The 16,389-nt window shown below is 36.9% G+C and overlaps 1 protein-coding gene across 1 annotated transcript in view; it reads right to left on the bottom strand.

The window, feature by feature from the left end:
* csmd3b (CUB and Sushi multiple domains 3b) overlaps nucleotides 1-16,389 on the bottom strand; it is an 815,905-nt gene that overhangs the window by 47,564 nt on the left and 751,952 nt on the right. The window contains exons 56-58 of the mRNA XM_061908578.1: nucleotides 9,905-10,078; nucleotides 7,704-7,889; nucleotides 7,449-7,622 (exon numbers count right to left, since the gene is read on the bottom strand). Coding sequence (XP_061764562.1) covers nucleotides 7,449-7,622; nucleotides 7,704-7,889; nucleotides 9,905-10,078 — 534 coding nt within the window. The remainder of the gene's footprint in view (nucleotides 1-7,448; nucleotides 7,623-7,703; nucleotides 7,890-9,904; nucleotides 10,079-16,389) is intronic.

The raw sequence follows: 16,389 nt of genomic DNA, 5'->3' as shown, positions 1-16,389 counted from the left end.
CATAAAAAAAAATTGTCAAGTTACAAATGACTTAAAGTTAGTATTTGTAGACTACATCACTGTGTTTTGTTCAGGAGAGAACACACAGAAGCTAATACAAATAACAACAGATTAAATCAAAAACAGACTATTCTTAAATCTCAGCAAAACTAAAATAATGCCATTCCGTAACAATAGAAAAGAAAGTCAAGCACACATACAAATAAATGGAGTAGATATTGAAAGGGTAAAATAAAACACATTTTTGGGTGTAAGAATAGATGATAAAATGACCTGGAAACCTCATGTAAAATAATATACAACATAAAGTACAAAAACACATCAATGAATAACGCAAAATCTCTACCACTTGCTAGCGTTACCACATCGGAGTTATTGTGTAGAAATATTGGGAAATAATTACAAATTTGCGCTTCATTCACTAACGATGTTACAAAAAAAGGTTAGTTAGAAAAATACATGATGTTGGATATAGAGAACATAAAAACCCTTTATTTATTAAATCACAATTATTGAAATTTAACAAATTGGTGAATTTGCAAACAGCTAAAATAATGTACAAAGCAAACTATAACCTGCTACCCAAGAATGTACAAAAATTATTCTCAACAAAAGAGGAGAAATATAACCTCAGAGAAAAATTCAATTTAAAACATTTGTATTCTCGTGCAACACTTAAGACCTTCAACACATACATATAAGGAATTAAATTGTGGAATGGATTAAGCAAATAAATCAAACAAAGCACTACTTTGATTCAGTTTTAGAGACTGTACATAGTTCAGGTGTATACAAAGTAAAAGAAGAGCCATTAATCTGCAAGGTAAACCATAAATTACTTAAAAGCCTCCTGAAACCCACTACAACCGACCACGCAGTCTGATAGTTTATATATCAATGATGAAATATTAACATTGCAACACATGCCAATGCGGCCTTTTTAGTTTACTAAATTGCAATTTTAAATTTCCTGCGAGTTTCTTGTAGAAAACGTCGCGGAATGATGACGCGTACGCGTGACGTCACTGACTGTCAGGAAATATTAGTTCAGCACCAGTTACGGCTAAAAGTCGTCTGCTTTAATGGCATAATTACACAGTATTTTGGACATCTGTGTTGCTGAATCTTTTGCAATTTGTTCATTTAATAATTGAGACTATAAAGAACAATGCTGTTGGTGGAAAGCGGGGGATTGCAGCTGTCTTTAGCAGCGAGACACAGCCGATGTTTCTTTGTTTGTTGTGAAGCTTTAACACAGAGCGGTCAAGCGAACATGTTTTCTCTACGTCAACCAGCATGTTTTTGGATGGGGAAATTTTGATATATATCTTACCGGAGAAATCATTGGATTATTTGTCGTCCTGCAGCAGCTGCTTAAAAGGCAGCTGTGAGCCTGGCTCCTCGGCTTCTCTCTGAGACACTGGGTGTCCACCGCAGCCATTCGACCTCGAAGTATGTCTTTACAATCTTTAAAATCTCACTAAAACACTATAAAGTAAAAAGATAAGGGATCTTCCAGAATTATCCTAGTAAATATGTGTAATTACATCTGAAACACTCACACTGCCGCCGCCCGGAGCCGTCGCTTTTTTTTTTTTTCTTTTTTCTAGTCCTTTACTATCAATATCCTAATTCACGAATCTTTCACCCTCGCTCAAATTAATGGGGAAATTGTCGCTTTCTCAGTCCGAATTGCTCTTACTGCTGGTGACTCCAATTAAAAACAAAGTGACTTCCGGTAAAGGCAGGGCTTTTCTATCAGCGACCAAAAGTTGCGAACTTTATCGTCGATGTTCTCTACTAAATCCTTTCAGCAAAAATATGGCAATATCGCGAAATGATCAAGTAAGACACATAGAATGGACCTGCTATCCCCGTTTGAATAAGAAAATCTTCTTTCAGTAGGCCTTTAACTATTTATGATAACTTTAATTATTGTGTATATGTTTAAATGTCTGCGATGAATGTGGCGACTTGTCCAGGGTGTACACCGCCTTCCGCCCGACTGTAGCTGAGATAGGCACCAGCGCCCCCCGCGACTCCAAAATGGAATAAGCGGTAGAAAATGGATGGATGAATGGATGTTTAAATGTCTAAAATGTATTTATGTATTTAATATTTGTGCACTTACTTATGGTACATCCAGCCATATATCCATTTTTTACCGCTTGTCCCTTTTGGGGTTGCGGGGGGTGCTGGAGCCTATCTCATCTGCATATGGGCAGTAGGCGGGGTACAAGTTGCCACCCCATCACAGAGCCAATACAGACAGAAAAACAACATTCACACTCGAGGGCCAATTTAGTCTTGCTAATCAAACTATCCTCGGGTGCATGTCTTGCATTTAATTATTTATTTATTCACTGTTCTGTTAGAAACAGAGAACAAAGAAATGGGATAAAACTGCTACGATATGAAAAGGCTGCAATGAAACGAGTGGAAGTATATGATGCATTGCATTATAATTGTGTGGTATGCATGTTCCAAATAAACTGAAACTGAACTGAAAAAGTGGCAAATTCTATGACAAAAATCCTTCGGAATTGGTCCAAGTGCGACCGCTAGGATTTTCCATAAATCCAGTGTTTAACATAAATGTCCAACTTCGTGTTCATTTAGGAGCGACACCATCACTCATCCTGCAGACCAGCCAATGAAAACTCAGCAAAAACAGGCCACCCCACAAGCCAAGTTACATTTTTCATTTTTGGGCCCAACGATATGATTAGTATTTTTATTTTTTTTTGCTTGAGTGCAATTTTTATTGGCTTTATGTGCAATACGGACGTGACACTGCCAAGTTCATTCATCAATTATGCAAGTGCATTAACCGCGACTGCACAGAAGGAAACAGACATCATCACTCTTGTAAAAATGGAGCATCGTATAGAAGCCAGCAGAAACTAAATGAGAATCAGGAAACATCACTTTACCAGTAATTTGTAAAAAAAAAAATACACTAGCGCTAGTCATATTTTCTTTTTTATTTATGTATCAATATTTAAAAGTTTAAATTGCTTTTTTTGAATCTTGAAATAATCAAATTATACTTAGAAGACAAGTCCTCATCTTAATGCACAGAGTATAAACAATGTTTTTCTACAGTGTACATTTTTCTCTTGGGATATCACTTCATCCTTTAAAACTTAGTTTTTGCAAACATTTTAACGTAATATGTTGAACATTTTCCTGCAAAGATTTTAGTGTTTATGCATACAAATGTTATCCTGTAAAAATTAAATGTTATTGTCATCATCTGGATGATATTTTCATAAAATTACTTATTATACACACTTTATGACTGCCTTGCAAAATTGTAACTTGCAACTCTAAAAATCTTATTGCCAATATACTACAACTCTTTTTGTCACAAACATAACTATTCTTGCAATAATCCAACTTTCATACTTTGTTAAAACTTTTGTCTTGCAAGACCATGACTTTATCTTTCAAAACATTCAGACAATTTTCTTGCAACTCAACTTGTTCATTGTCATGTTCCAAAACAAACTGTAAATGGTTTCCTCAAACAACTAATATGTCACCTTATCAGAACTTTAAGTCATTAAATTGCAACCTATTTTGTGTAAAATGTGAACTTTTTATTCCCCCAATTGTAATTTTGGGCGTGTTTGTATAAAATCTGAACACATTTCTTGTAATGTTCTTCTTTTCCTTTTTTTTTATTAATCCAAAATGTTCACTATTTATATAATATACAACTTTATTTTATGCAAAATTACTCGTTTTTTTCTTGTAAAATGTTCTCTTTTTTATGTAGTGATACAATTAATTTCTAGAAAATTACTTATCTTTTTTGTGAGATTTTTGTATCCTAGTGTTTCAATTATTTTATAAAGAATTGTGATTTTTTGTTTGGGAGGGACAACTTTGTTGAATGTAAAATTAAAAATATTTTTCTGGTCAAATTTAGGCTTGTACTATGTACCACTGGTATCACATTTCTCATAATTTACTCTTTTGTTCTTGCAAAATGTAAAATTATAATTTTTGTCTTGTAAAATGAAGAATTACAACTAAATATTGGGGGGGGGGGGGGGGGACGTATTCTAATGTTTAAACTATTTCATATAAAATTGCAACTTTATGAGGGGAAATTATAACTTTGTTTCATGTGATATTACTATATTTTTTTCTTGTAAAATTTAGGCTTGTTCATGTAAAATTTCAACTATCCATCCATCCATTTTCTGCCGCTTATTCCCGTTCGGGGTCGCGGGGGGCGCTGGCGCCTATCTCAGCTACAATCGGGCGGAAGGCGGGGTACACCCTGGACAAGTCGCCACCTCATCGCAGAAAATTTCTTGTAAATTACCCATTTATTCCAGCAGGATTATTTTGTTTACATTTTTAATCTAAATGTCTCAACTATTTTATATGAAATGTGAACTTTTTTGGGAGGAGAACCACTTTATTTTGTGTGAACATTTTATTTTTATTGTAAAATTAAGAATTGTTTATTCCTGCAGGATTATTTTGTTTACATTTTTAATCTAAATGTCTCAACTATTTTATATTTGGACTGAGAGCAACTTTATTTTGTGTAAAAATGTAATTTTTCCTGTAAAATTAAGAATTGTTTAAATTAAATTCCTTTTTTGTGTGGTTTATATGGTTTTCCTTTTCATTATAGACTTCCAGATAGAGAGAAGAATTACAGCTTGTTGGTGTTTGCCAACGCTGACCTATCCTATCTAGGCGTGCGGCCCAACATGAGACTAATCCATGGTGTCACCTCCTCCATGAAATTCTGTCAGATCTGCTTGGATATGCCATTAACTCCCACACATTCTGGAAGGAAAATGTGCCTGCTGGTCACTTTGCTTGTCATAAATGTTTACAGCGTGGCTCTCCGATTTGAGGGCAGTCTTTTTTTTTTTACTTTTCTATAAATATTGGTGGAGGTTAATAAAAGTTAGCTGTAAAAAACATGATCCCTAAACAGATATTCCATCAGGAATGGTAATGGCTGGACATATTTATTCATGCTGGTAAGCACAGCGGTTAGCAACCTTCACTTCATGGCTGTCGAGGTTTTCAAGTCTGGCAGCAATTCATTGTGTATTCCTGTAGAGCTTATATGAGCCTTCTTTCAATGATAAACAGTAAAACGGTTCTACTTTTGATTTTGTATTTCAACAGCATGGAAGGAATCCATCCATGAATACGGCCGATTTTTCCTATAAAATTCCAACATTTTTTTTCATCTTGTTTCTGACAATGTTATGACATAATCTTACAAAATAGCTCACCAAGTTCTTATAAAAGGGTCACTTTATCTTCATAATAATAGTTTAAAAATATTCACATGAAAATTTAAAATTTCACACTAAAACTACATATTTCCCTGCATTATTGTGACTTAAATTTAATAATAATAATAATAATTAAAGCTGCAAGCAACGTTGATCCCCCCTGCCCTCCGTAAAAATCTGGGTTCACGCAAGTCGGAGGAAATGCATGGCGGATATGGCCATGTTCTTCCCAAAGCCCAGACCCACCATCAAAAATTCAGGAAGATCGGAGCATGAGGAAAGAAGTTATGACCATTATAATTTTCCACCACCGGAAAATCAATGACTAGACATGATCAATTGCCCTGCAGGCTCTGCCCAACCACAAATGCGTACTTATAGGTACTGAACCAACCAGAACATCAATGTGTCATCATCATAAGTTGAACTAATTCCTTTTAAGATCTGAATGAGTGGAGCCGAGTTAAAAATGTTTAACGTTTCTGTGGCGAGCCATCAAATTAAAGTTTGACACAATACCGCACCAACATCCTATGACATAGGCAAACATCCTTCGCAATTTACTATCGCCCACCAGTCTAGTAACTGTATTTAACTGCGGCTCATTTGGTCAAAGTCCCTAGAAGGAGTTCGTTAAAGTACGACCACTGTTATGGCCTAAAAATGGCTGACGGAAACCAGGATGGCCAACTTTCTGTTTGCTTTCAAATATGGGTTCTTGAGACGTTTACGTGCGTCCTGTCATTATAGACGTCTCCGGTGATTTTCTTGATGACACGTGAATATGGTGGCACGGGCTATCTATTCTAATTTTCAAGGTTGGCGCTGTTAAGATCCGTTACTTGGATCTTCACATATTATTGTTTATTTTTCCATCTTTGTTTTCATTCTCCGTTTGACCCTATTATTTCCTGTTACTATGGTTACTCATTAGTTCACTTGCTACTCACGGTCCCGCACACCTGCTACTAATAATCACCTTCACTATATAAGCCTTCCTCTTTTCTTTCTTCACTCTCGGATCCTAATTTGCCCACGCGCAACAGTGACGACTCTTATCCTTTGACCATATGTATTTTCTCGCTAGCTCTTACGATAAGCCACTTGATATTCCAGCTCTCATGCTGAATGTTTTGTTTTCTCTTTTGTGCCTACGTGCCAGTTGTAGTTTCCTAGTTGTTTATCCTAGCTCTCACGCTAGCGTCTTTTGTTTGCCTTTTCTCTTTACACAAGTGTTTTTGTTCCTAGCCTTTTATTATTTAATAAATACATTATATCATACCTTTGTTTTGTTCATCGCCTTCGACGCATCCTCGGAAAAACAACCATGCCGAAGAAAAATTGTCACAGGCACTAGAGAGTCAATTTTGAAATTTCGTATTACGGCCCCCAAAAATATACAATTTTTGTTGCAAAGATTAGTGAGTTTTCATGCTTGAAAGTGTCTCCAAACTGTGATCAAGTGGGAGAATAATATTAAACAAAACAATTTCAATAAGAAAAAGCTGCAAAGGCCATAATAGTAACAATATTTAATTTAAATAATACAATTTGAATCTCACAACAACTAATGAATCAATTCGATTCGGAATGCATTCTTGATTCAACTCGCAATATACTGTATGATTTGGTATAAAAGTTATAATAAAACCGTTTGTTACAAGTTACGTGGAAAATGTATTTTAAAATGATTTATTTTAAACCGATTTAGAATCGGGGTGAATTACAACTGCAATTTGGCTGAGAATTGGATTTGTTCAGCACTTCTATTGATGTGATAAAAACTGTAAAAAGCCCACTTGATTCTTGAAAATAACTATTTTTTCTAGTCAAATTTGGACTATTTAATATCCTCTTCTCTATTCTGGTAACTTTTCTATATTCTTGTATTTTTCACTTACTGTTTGTATGTTTTTTTGGGGGGGGTAGTACTTTCTTTGGGTTAAACATTACACTAACCAGGAAATAGTGTGTATGACAATGTTAATGTGGAAAAAAATTATAAAATCCCAGAGTGGACCAAGGACTATGGCACTGATGATAGTGTCATTGGTAAGTTCTGCACCACATCCCCCCAAGGACAAACAGCCTAAACTACATGTCCTTAAATCACTTACACGACACTAAGTCATGAGCCGCTTCTATATTTCATACAGAGTTTAAAGTGTGTACCTGAGCAAAAGGGCATCGGGGAGCTCCACATCCCGTTGAGTTGACAATTCCGAGATGACTCTCCTTTCAGCTGCCTGCCGCCCAGACAGGAGTATCGAACCGTCGAGCCGAACGTGAACTTCTCCCCATGCAAGGCGCCGTTCGGGGGCGAGCCGGGATGGCCGCAGTCGACAACTGGAAAGGGTTCATAGAGTATGTTGTAACTGACCAGAAGCAGATCGACTTCATTCTGGGACTTGAATAGTTGTAACTGACCGATACACTCAGGAAGAGGTTTGTCCCATTGTCCTGTGGGTTGACAGCTGAGCACAGGTGATCCAAACAGGTAGTAACCCGGGTTACAGTCGTAGAACACCACCGTGCCGAAGGTGAAGTTCCCGTGCTCGATTTTACTCTGACGGATGGAGTTGGCCGGGATGCCAGGGTCAGAGCAATTGACCACTGTAAATACAGGACAGGGACACATGGACAGCAAACACAAAGGGACAGAGAGAGAGAGAGACGGAGAGACGAAAGTACGGTATGTGTTATTTGGCATTTAACCTTTGTGGATCACTTTTGTCCTCCCTCTTTTGACAAAGTTGTAAACAAACATGAGTTATGAAGTGAAGGACACATATTGCAAACTACACTTCTTGTCATGAAAGATTTTTCATTTAAAATTGCTAAAAATTCCTTGTTGAATTATGACTTTTGTCTTGTACTTTGCTCTGGCTACAATAACTAAAAATAGCAATACTACAGTAGATGATACCAGTGCTCCTACGGTCACTAAAATATGTGTCTTATATATTTTTTTATTATTATGTCTGCTATATTGGATTAAAAGACTGTAAATGTGACATGTGGGTGATTTGATTTCTCGATTGCCCTAATAATGTTGAAAAATGTTTTTAGAACGTCGTGAAGATTTTTTTAATGCTTTTATAAAATAATTTTTTGCGAATAACTGATTTTTGTTTGCTTTTGTTGTGATTCTAACTTTTCTCGAAACTTTTTTCCACCGTATGATGAGCTTGTTATCATGACTTGTCATGACAAGTTTGGACTTTGTTTTATTTATGTTCCTGTGCTAAGGATTCAAGCGCTCTTATTTTTACTTCCAGTTCCTGTACAGCACCTGTTCTTAAGTCCGAGCACTCATTTCCTCACCTGTCCCAGATTGGCAATCAGGACACACCTGTTCCTGGTTGCCAATCAGGATGTTTTATATTACAGTCCTATGGTCTGGTCTTTGCTTTGCTTTTTGCAGCATAGCTTTGCCTATGCTTGCTTTATCTGTTTTGGCCTTTTTGCGCACTCCCCCGCCACACAATTTTTTATTTTAATAAATAAATGTTGACCTGCACTTCGCCTGCCGTCTGTGCATCCTGTGGTCAGGACAACTCTACAGTGACAGAACGTAACACTTGTCTAATAAAATAGTAACTTTTGTCACAGAACTGCAAATGCATCATATTGCGGCGTTTACGTAGAAAATTACACTTTTGCTTCTCATAAAATTATAACTTTATAACATTTTTACTTCATCATCACAGTATTGTACCTTTTCCTTGAAAAATTCCAACTTCCTAGTCAACTGCAACATGTGGTCATAAACTTTTATCTTACAATATTAGGAATTAGTCTTTGGTTAAATTGTTGTTTTTTGAAATGTTACAAATGATCACATAAATAAAATAGATACAAGATACAGTATATTTTAAAAGACCAACATTTTTTCTCCTATATATTTAAATTCTCTCATTGAACTTTGCAACTTATTTTCCTTTTCACGTTACAAATCTGTTCTTGTTATTTTATAAGTTACAATACAATAATACGTCAATCTTGTCTTTCTTATAAAATGATGCTTTGTCAAATTAGAACTTTATTTATTAGATTACGACTTGTTTCTCATAAAAATTTAAACTGTTTTTCCTGCAAAATCATGAATTTTATCCAATAAAAAAGCAACCAATTTCTCGTAAATATCGCAATTTTATCATAGAAAGTTGAAAACTTTTAGCGTGACAATATTGTTTTTGTTATTGGACAATTTTATGTATATTTCTTAAATTTTCATGTAGAAATGAAGCCTTGTCAAATTAGGACTTTAATATAAAACATTATACAACTTTTTTCCTGCAATATCACAAATACATGATCTAAAAGAGTAACCGATATCTCATAAATATCGCAAATTTTATAATTTTGTTTTCGTAATACTTCAACGTTTCACTATAATATAACAACAATATTTACTAATATAATTATGGTCTTTATTTCTCATGAAATTTAAACAGAATTCTTATAAAAGCTCCACATTTTTCCTCATAAAACTGACATATTTTTCCCCATGAAAAATTATGAGTTCATTTTCACGTAATCGACAATGATTTTGCAAATAAAAAGTGTTAGGGCTGAATGAAATGAAAGGACAGTTAGGGGTGAATACACTTAACTTTTTTCCCCACCTTTACACGTCGGGGGCGGGTGGCTCCACTGGCGGTTGGCCTGGCAGTGCGCGCGGGGGGGACCATCCATTTCGTAGCCCCGGTTGCAAATGAAGCTGACCATGTCGTTCAGGTTGAAGCCGTTGCCCACCGTACGACCATATATGGGACTTCCTGGGTGGCCGCAACTGATTGCTAAAGGGAATGAAGGCAAAACTGTAATAAAAAAACAACAACCTGCCTAAATAAAGTAGATGTAGATGTAGTTTTTATTAACGCTACAAGACGGCAAGAGCTGCATGTGATGTACAAACCCCGTTTCCATAATAGTTGGGAAATTGTCTTAGATGTAAATATAAACGGAATACAATGATTTGCAAATCCTTTTCAACCCATATTCAGTTGAATGCACTACAAAGACAAGATATTTGATGTTCAAACTCATAAACTTTATTTTTTTTTGCAAAAAATAATTAACTTAGAAGTTCATGGCTGCAACACGTGCCAAAGTAGTTGGGAAAGGGCATGTTCACCACTGTGTTCCATCACCTTTTCTTTTAACAACACTCAATAAACGTTTGGGAACTGAGGGAACTAATTGTTGAAGCTTTGAAAGTGGAATTCTTTCCCATTCTTGTTATATGTAGAGCTTCAGTCGTTCAACAGTCCGGTGTCTCCGCCGTCGTATTTTACGCTCCATAATGCGCCACACAATTTCGATGGGGTACAGGTCTGGACTGCAGACGGGCCAGGTAGGTACCCGCACTCTTTTTTTTACGAAGCCACGCTGTTGTAACGCTTGTCTTGCTGAAATAAGCAGGGGCGTCCATGATAACGTTGCTTGGATGACAACATATGTTGCTCCAAAACCTGTATGTACCTTTCAGCATTAATGGTGCCTTCACAAATGTGTAAGTTACCCATGCCTTGGGCACTAATACACCCCCATACCATCACAGATGCTAGCTTTTGAACTTTGCGCCTATAACAATCCGGATGGTTATTTTCCTCTTTGTTCCGGAGGACACCATGTCCACAGTTTCCAAATATAATTGGAAATGTGGACTCGTCAGACCACAGAACACCTTCCCACTTTGCATCAGTCCATCTTAGGTGAGCTGGGGCTCAGCCAAGCCGCCGGTGTTTCAGGATATTGTTGATAAATGGATTTGGCTTTGCATAGTAGAGTTTTAACTTGCACTTACTGATGTAGCGACCAACTGTAGTTACTGACAGTGGTTTTAAGAAATGTTCCTGAGCCCATGTGGTGATATCCTTTACACACTGATGTCGGTTTTTGATGCAGTACCGCCTGAGGGATCAAAAGTCTGTAATATCATCGCTTACGTGCAGTGGTTTCTCCAGATTCTCTGAACTTTTTGATAATTTTACGGACCGCAGATGGTAAAATTCCTAAATTCCTTGCAATAGCTTGTTGAGAAATGTTGTTCTAAAACTGTTCGACAATTTGCTTACAAAGTGGTGTTGACCCTCACCCCATCCTTGTTTGTGAATTACTTAGCATTTCATGGAAGCTGCTTTTATACCCAATCATGGCACCCACCTGTTCCCAGTTAGCCTACACACCTGTGGGATGTTCCATATAAGTGTTTGATGAGCATTCCTCCACTTTTTTACAATTTTTTGCCAACTTTCCCGACTTCTTTGGCACGTGTTGCTGGCAATTCTAAAAATAATGATTATTTGCACACAAAAAAATGTTTATCAGTTTGAACGTCAAATATGTTGTCTTTGTAGCATATTCAACTGAATATGGGTTGAAAATGATTTGCAAATCATTGTATTCCGTTTATATTTACATCTAACACAATTTCCCAACTCATATAGAAACGGGGTTTGTATTCTAAGCAGTTTTATTTTCTTCTACATGCACTTTTTTATGACTTTAAAGTTTCTTTTTTATCAATTTTTCCATACTGCGGTTTCTGAGGTGGCGAGTAGGCTTATATCTTTACTGCTTGTGTTGTTTGTCGTTACAAAATAATACACTTTTTCCATACCTTAACATAAACTAGCTGCTGGATGAGAAAGGACTCTCGGCCAATCATGGAGAACTTGGCCTAGTCTTGTTTTACAAGATGCTTTATTTGTCATTGCACTTAAAATGTACAACAAGATTTGTTTCCAGTGAACCCGTCCAACAAACAGAAAAAACAGTATAACAAGCGGTAGACAGGACAGAAGACTGATGTTTCACAACATTGGTGGTGCCTCATAAAAGATTGGGGGAAAAAGCCACCCAAACTGTGCTCCTGTAGGAGGCAAAAAACACCTTAGGACGTTTAGATTAGGTCTAGTAGCTACATTCCAATGCTTGTCTACTTTAATTGTCAGTTCCTGGTCCTCAAATTTATCAAAGTTTAATAACTGATCACAAATCGGAAAGCTTCTCCAAGATGTTATCCAGTTTGCGATTTAGTTCAATAATCGCCACTGTCTGGTGGCTTACAGCCCAGCACCATCGCATCAATCATGACAGGCAGCTTCTGGGTACCTTGAATGGCCCTGAAATGCCTTCTGCTTCAGAATTTGTTGATACACCAGGGAAACGCTTAATTTGATCAGAACATGCCCTATTGTCACAGGTAGATAATGTCGACCCTCAATTTCTCCCACGCGTCCATCGCAGAAAACTTGCTGTCCGAATCGACATGTTCCCCCAAACTCGAGTTTCTCATGGAAAAAAATGTGTTAATTTCATTGAGAAACCAGTCAATTAATTCCATGTTTTAGAACATTGCGGGGAGAGGCTGTAAAAAAGTTGAGATGAAGAAGCAAAAGCAGGGAAAGATCAGGTACAGGGAAGGGAAGTGTCCACCTTCATTGAGAGCAAGCAAGAAGCAGCACAGCAGCGACGGGAGATACAGTGGGGCAAAAAGTATTTAGTCAGCCACCGATTGTGCAAGTTCTCCCACTTAAAATGATGACAGAGGTCTGTAATTTTCATCATGGGTACACTTCAACTGTGAGAGACAGAATGTGAAAAAAAAAATCCAGGAATTCACATTGTAGGAATTTTAAAGAATTTATTTGTAAATTATGGTGCAAAATAAGTATTTGGTCAACCATTCAAAGTTTTCACTGATGGAAGGAGGTTTTGGCTCGAAATCTCACGATACATGGCCCCATTTATTCTTTCTTTAACACGGATCAATTGCCCTGTCCCCTTAGCAGAAAAACAGCCCCAAAGCATGATATTTCAATCCCCATGCTTCTTGGGATGCAACTCAGTATTCTTCTTCCTCCAAACATGACGAGTTGAGTTTATACCAAACAGTTCTATTTTGTTTTCATCTGATCACATGAAATTCTCCCAATCCTCTGCTGTATCATCCATGTATCCAACGTGAGATTTTGAGCCAAAACCTACTTCCATCAGTGAGAGCTTTGAATGGTTGACCAAATACTTATTTTCCACCATAATTTACAAAAAAAATATTTAAAATTCCTACAATGTGAATTCCTGGATTTTTTTTTCACATTCTGTCTCTCACAGTTGAAGTGTACCTATGATGAAAATTACAGACCTCTGTCATCATTTTAAGAGGAAGAACTTGCACAATCGGTGGCTGACTAAATACGTTTTTGCCCTACTGTAGGTAGGGAGCAACGTTCCCTCTAAGGCAGTGGTCCCCAACCTTTTTGTATCCGCGGACCGGGCAACGCTTAATAATTTGTCCCGCGGCCCGGGGGGGGGTGTCCTTTTTTTTTCTTCTTTGTCATGAAAAAGGGATGTTTTTTTCATGAAAAGGGGAGTTTTTTGTCGTAAGTACACTATTTGTAGGTGTATATTGTGTTTTTTATGTTGATTTAATAAAAAAAAAAATATATATATATATATGTATATATATATAAAAATATATATATATATGTATATATATATATATATATATATATATATATATATATATATATATATATATATATAGGCTTCACGGTGGCAGAGGGGTTAGTGCGTCTGCCTCACAATATGAAGTTCCTGCAGTCCTGGGTTCAAATCCAGGCTCGGGATCTTTCTGTGTGGAGTTTGCATGTTCTCCCCGTGAATGCGTGGGTTCCCTCCGGGTATTCCGGCTTCCTCCCACTTCCAAAGACATGCACCTGGGGATAGGTTGATTGGCAACACTAAATTGGCCCTAGTGTGTGAATGTGAGTGTGAATGTTGTCTGTCTATCTGTGTTGGCCCTGCGATGAGATGGCGACTTGTCCAGGGTGTACCCCGCCTTCCGCCCGATTGTAGCTGAGATAGGCGCCAGCGCCCCCCGCGACCCCAAAAAGGGAATAAGCGGTAGAAAATGGATGGATGGATATATATATATATTTTTTTTTTTTCATAAAAAATTCTCCTGCGGCCCGGTGGGGACCACTGCTCTAAGGTACGCGCCTGTGCAACTGCTTACGCGTCCTCTGCGCACAGAAATCTAGGCCGCGCACAAAATCAAATAAAAAGATAGGCGCATAACAGTGTGCATGTCTGCCAGCGCTCACATGTGCGCCACTGAATGCTCATGGAGTTTTGGCATTTGCTCACACATATGAAACATGGGAGGGAAAATTGGTAGGGAGTCTTCCTAGGTAAATAAACTCTGTTTGACTTTTGATTGATTGATCGAATGATTGATTGAAAGTTTTGTTAGTAGATTGCACAGTACAGTACATATTTCGTACAATTGACCACTAAATGGTAACACCGGAATAAGTTGTTCCACCTGTTTAAGTCGAAGTCCACATTAATCAATTCATAGTAAGTGTCAGGAGAGAGAGCTCCTTTGTGTTGTTAAATGTGTACATTGCTAGCTCCATTTATTTGTTTTCTACAGTGTATTGCATCAATGTTCATGAGTATTAAAAACAAGTGTTTTTAAACAATTACCTTTTTCGATCAGATTAATCACACTTTTGCATTTTTATTCATTGCAATAAATTACTCGCATGGAAAATTTGTATGTGTTTAAAAATACAAATTTTGACACAAATGCAATTTTGTTGTTAAAATGTCACGTAGGAACATTTTTTTCAGTGTTTTACTTGAATGCACATCATTTATTTGTTCAGAACTTGCAGACAGTTTTATCTTAAGTACAGTCTTGGTGTATGGAAATCCACTTAGGCAGGATATCTTGGTCGTTTTATTTCTTGTTTTATAATTTTTTTTATTTAATTATTACATTTTAGTATTTTTAGGTGATATATTTTGCAATTATTTTAAGCTCCATCCATCCATTTCCTACCGCTTGTCCCTTTTGGGGTGGCAGGGGGTAGCTGGAGCCTATCTCAGCTGCATTTGGGCGGAAGGCGGGGTACACCCTGGACAAGTCACAACCACAACGCTATTTTTTTTAAGGTTAATTTTACTATTGTATTTTATTCACCCTTCTGTGTTACAACGTAAAGTTGACACTGCATGTACTTTTTTTCCAAAATGTTTCTTATGTCGGTACAGCACATTGGCCAACTGGGGTTGTTTTTAAATGTGCTATAAAATCGAATAAACTGAACTGAACGGAACTGTTCTGCAGTGAAATTCACCAGTCGGCGTCTCCTCGCTCATCTTTGCACTTAGGCATTGACCTGATCACTGACCATACAACAACCTGCTACGGTTTTCAGGTAAAAAATCTAACTTTGACAGCCCTAACTTAAAGGCATTTACATATTTAGTTGTGGGAGAAATATTTAAAAATAAAATCTGACGGGGTCCAGGATAAAGAAGGCTGCTCCAAATTATTGTAATAGTTAAAAAAATATCTTATGTTTAACAAGTTTTCAAGATTTCTTTCATGAAATCTCTTTTTGCTAGCAGTGTTAACAGGTATTCGTATACAGTAGGTAAGGTTGTATTTGTGCCTCATTCCTGTGAGAACCCTGCGTGTGACCAAAGCATTAAGGGGTGGGGCTAACTAGGACTGATCTGCAGTGTGTTCAAAAAACAACCAGGTAGCATATGTGAGCAGATGATACCATATTATCTCTTTCTCTTTCAGACTTGTCAGGTTTTATCAGGTCCTATCAGGTCGGTAGTGCATTCTTCACGCATTCTTTACTCACGCATAAAAAGAAGGATGAGGCAAAAATTATCATCTTAAAAACAAGTTTTGTTTTTGCAAATACCACTATTTTTGCTAGCTCACGGATCAGCTTACACGCACAGATCCTTGTTGTGAATGAGGTTAATATTTTAGCCAACAAATGTGCATTTTAATCTATAAAATTGTATTTTTACGAGTGTTTCATTATTTGTTATGTATATGAATATATTTCTAACATATTTTCCTTTTAATTTTTGATCTCCCTTGAGCCTGCATATGGTACTTGTATCACAGTTTAAGAATCAAATAACAGTGACATTATAGTGGACTCCAGATATAAATTAAATGTATTTGTGTTATTTTTTAAGATGGTATTGGTAAACGGTAAATGGGTGCTACTTGTATAGCGCTTTTCTACCTTTTTAAGGAACTCAAAGCGCTTTGACACTATTTCCA

This window comes from Nerophis ophidion, linkage group LG08 (assembly GCF_033978795.1).
Source record: "Nerophis ophidion isolate RoL-2023_Sa linkage group LG08, RoL_Noph_v1.0, whole genome shotgun sequence".
Lineage (NCBI taxonomy): Eukaryota > Metazoa > Chordata > Actinopteri > Syngnathiformes > Syngnathidae > Nerophis > Nerophis ophidion.
This window is presented reverse-complemented; position numbering and strand designations above follow the sequence as displayed.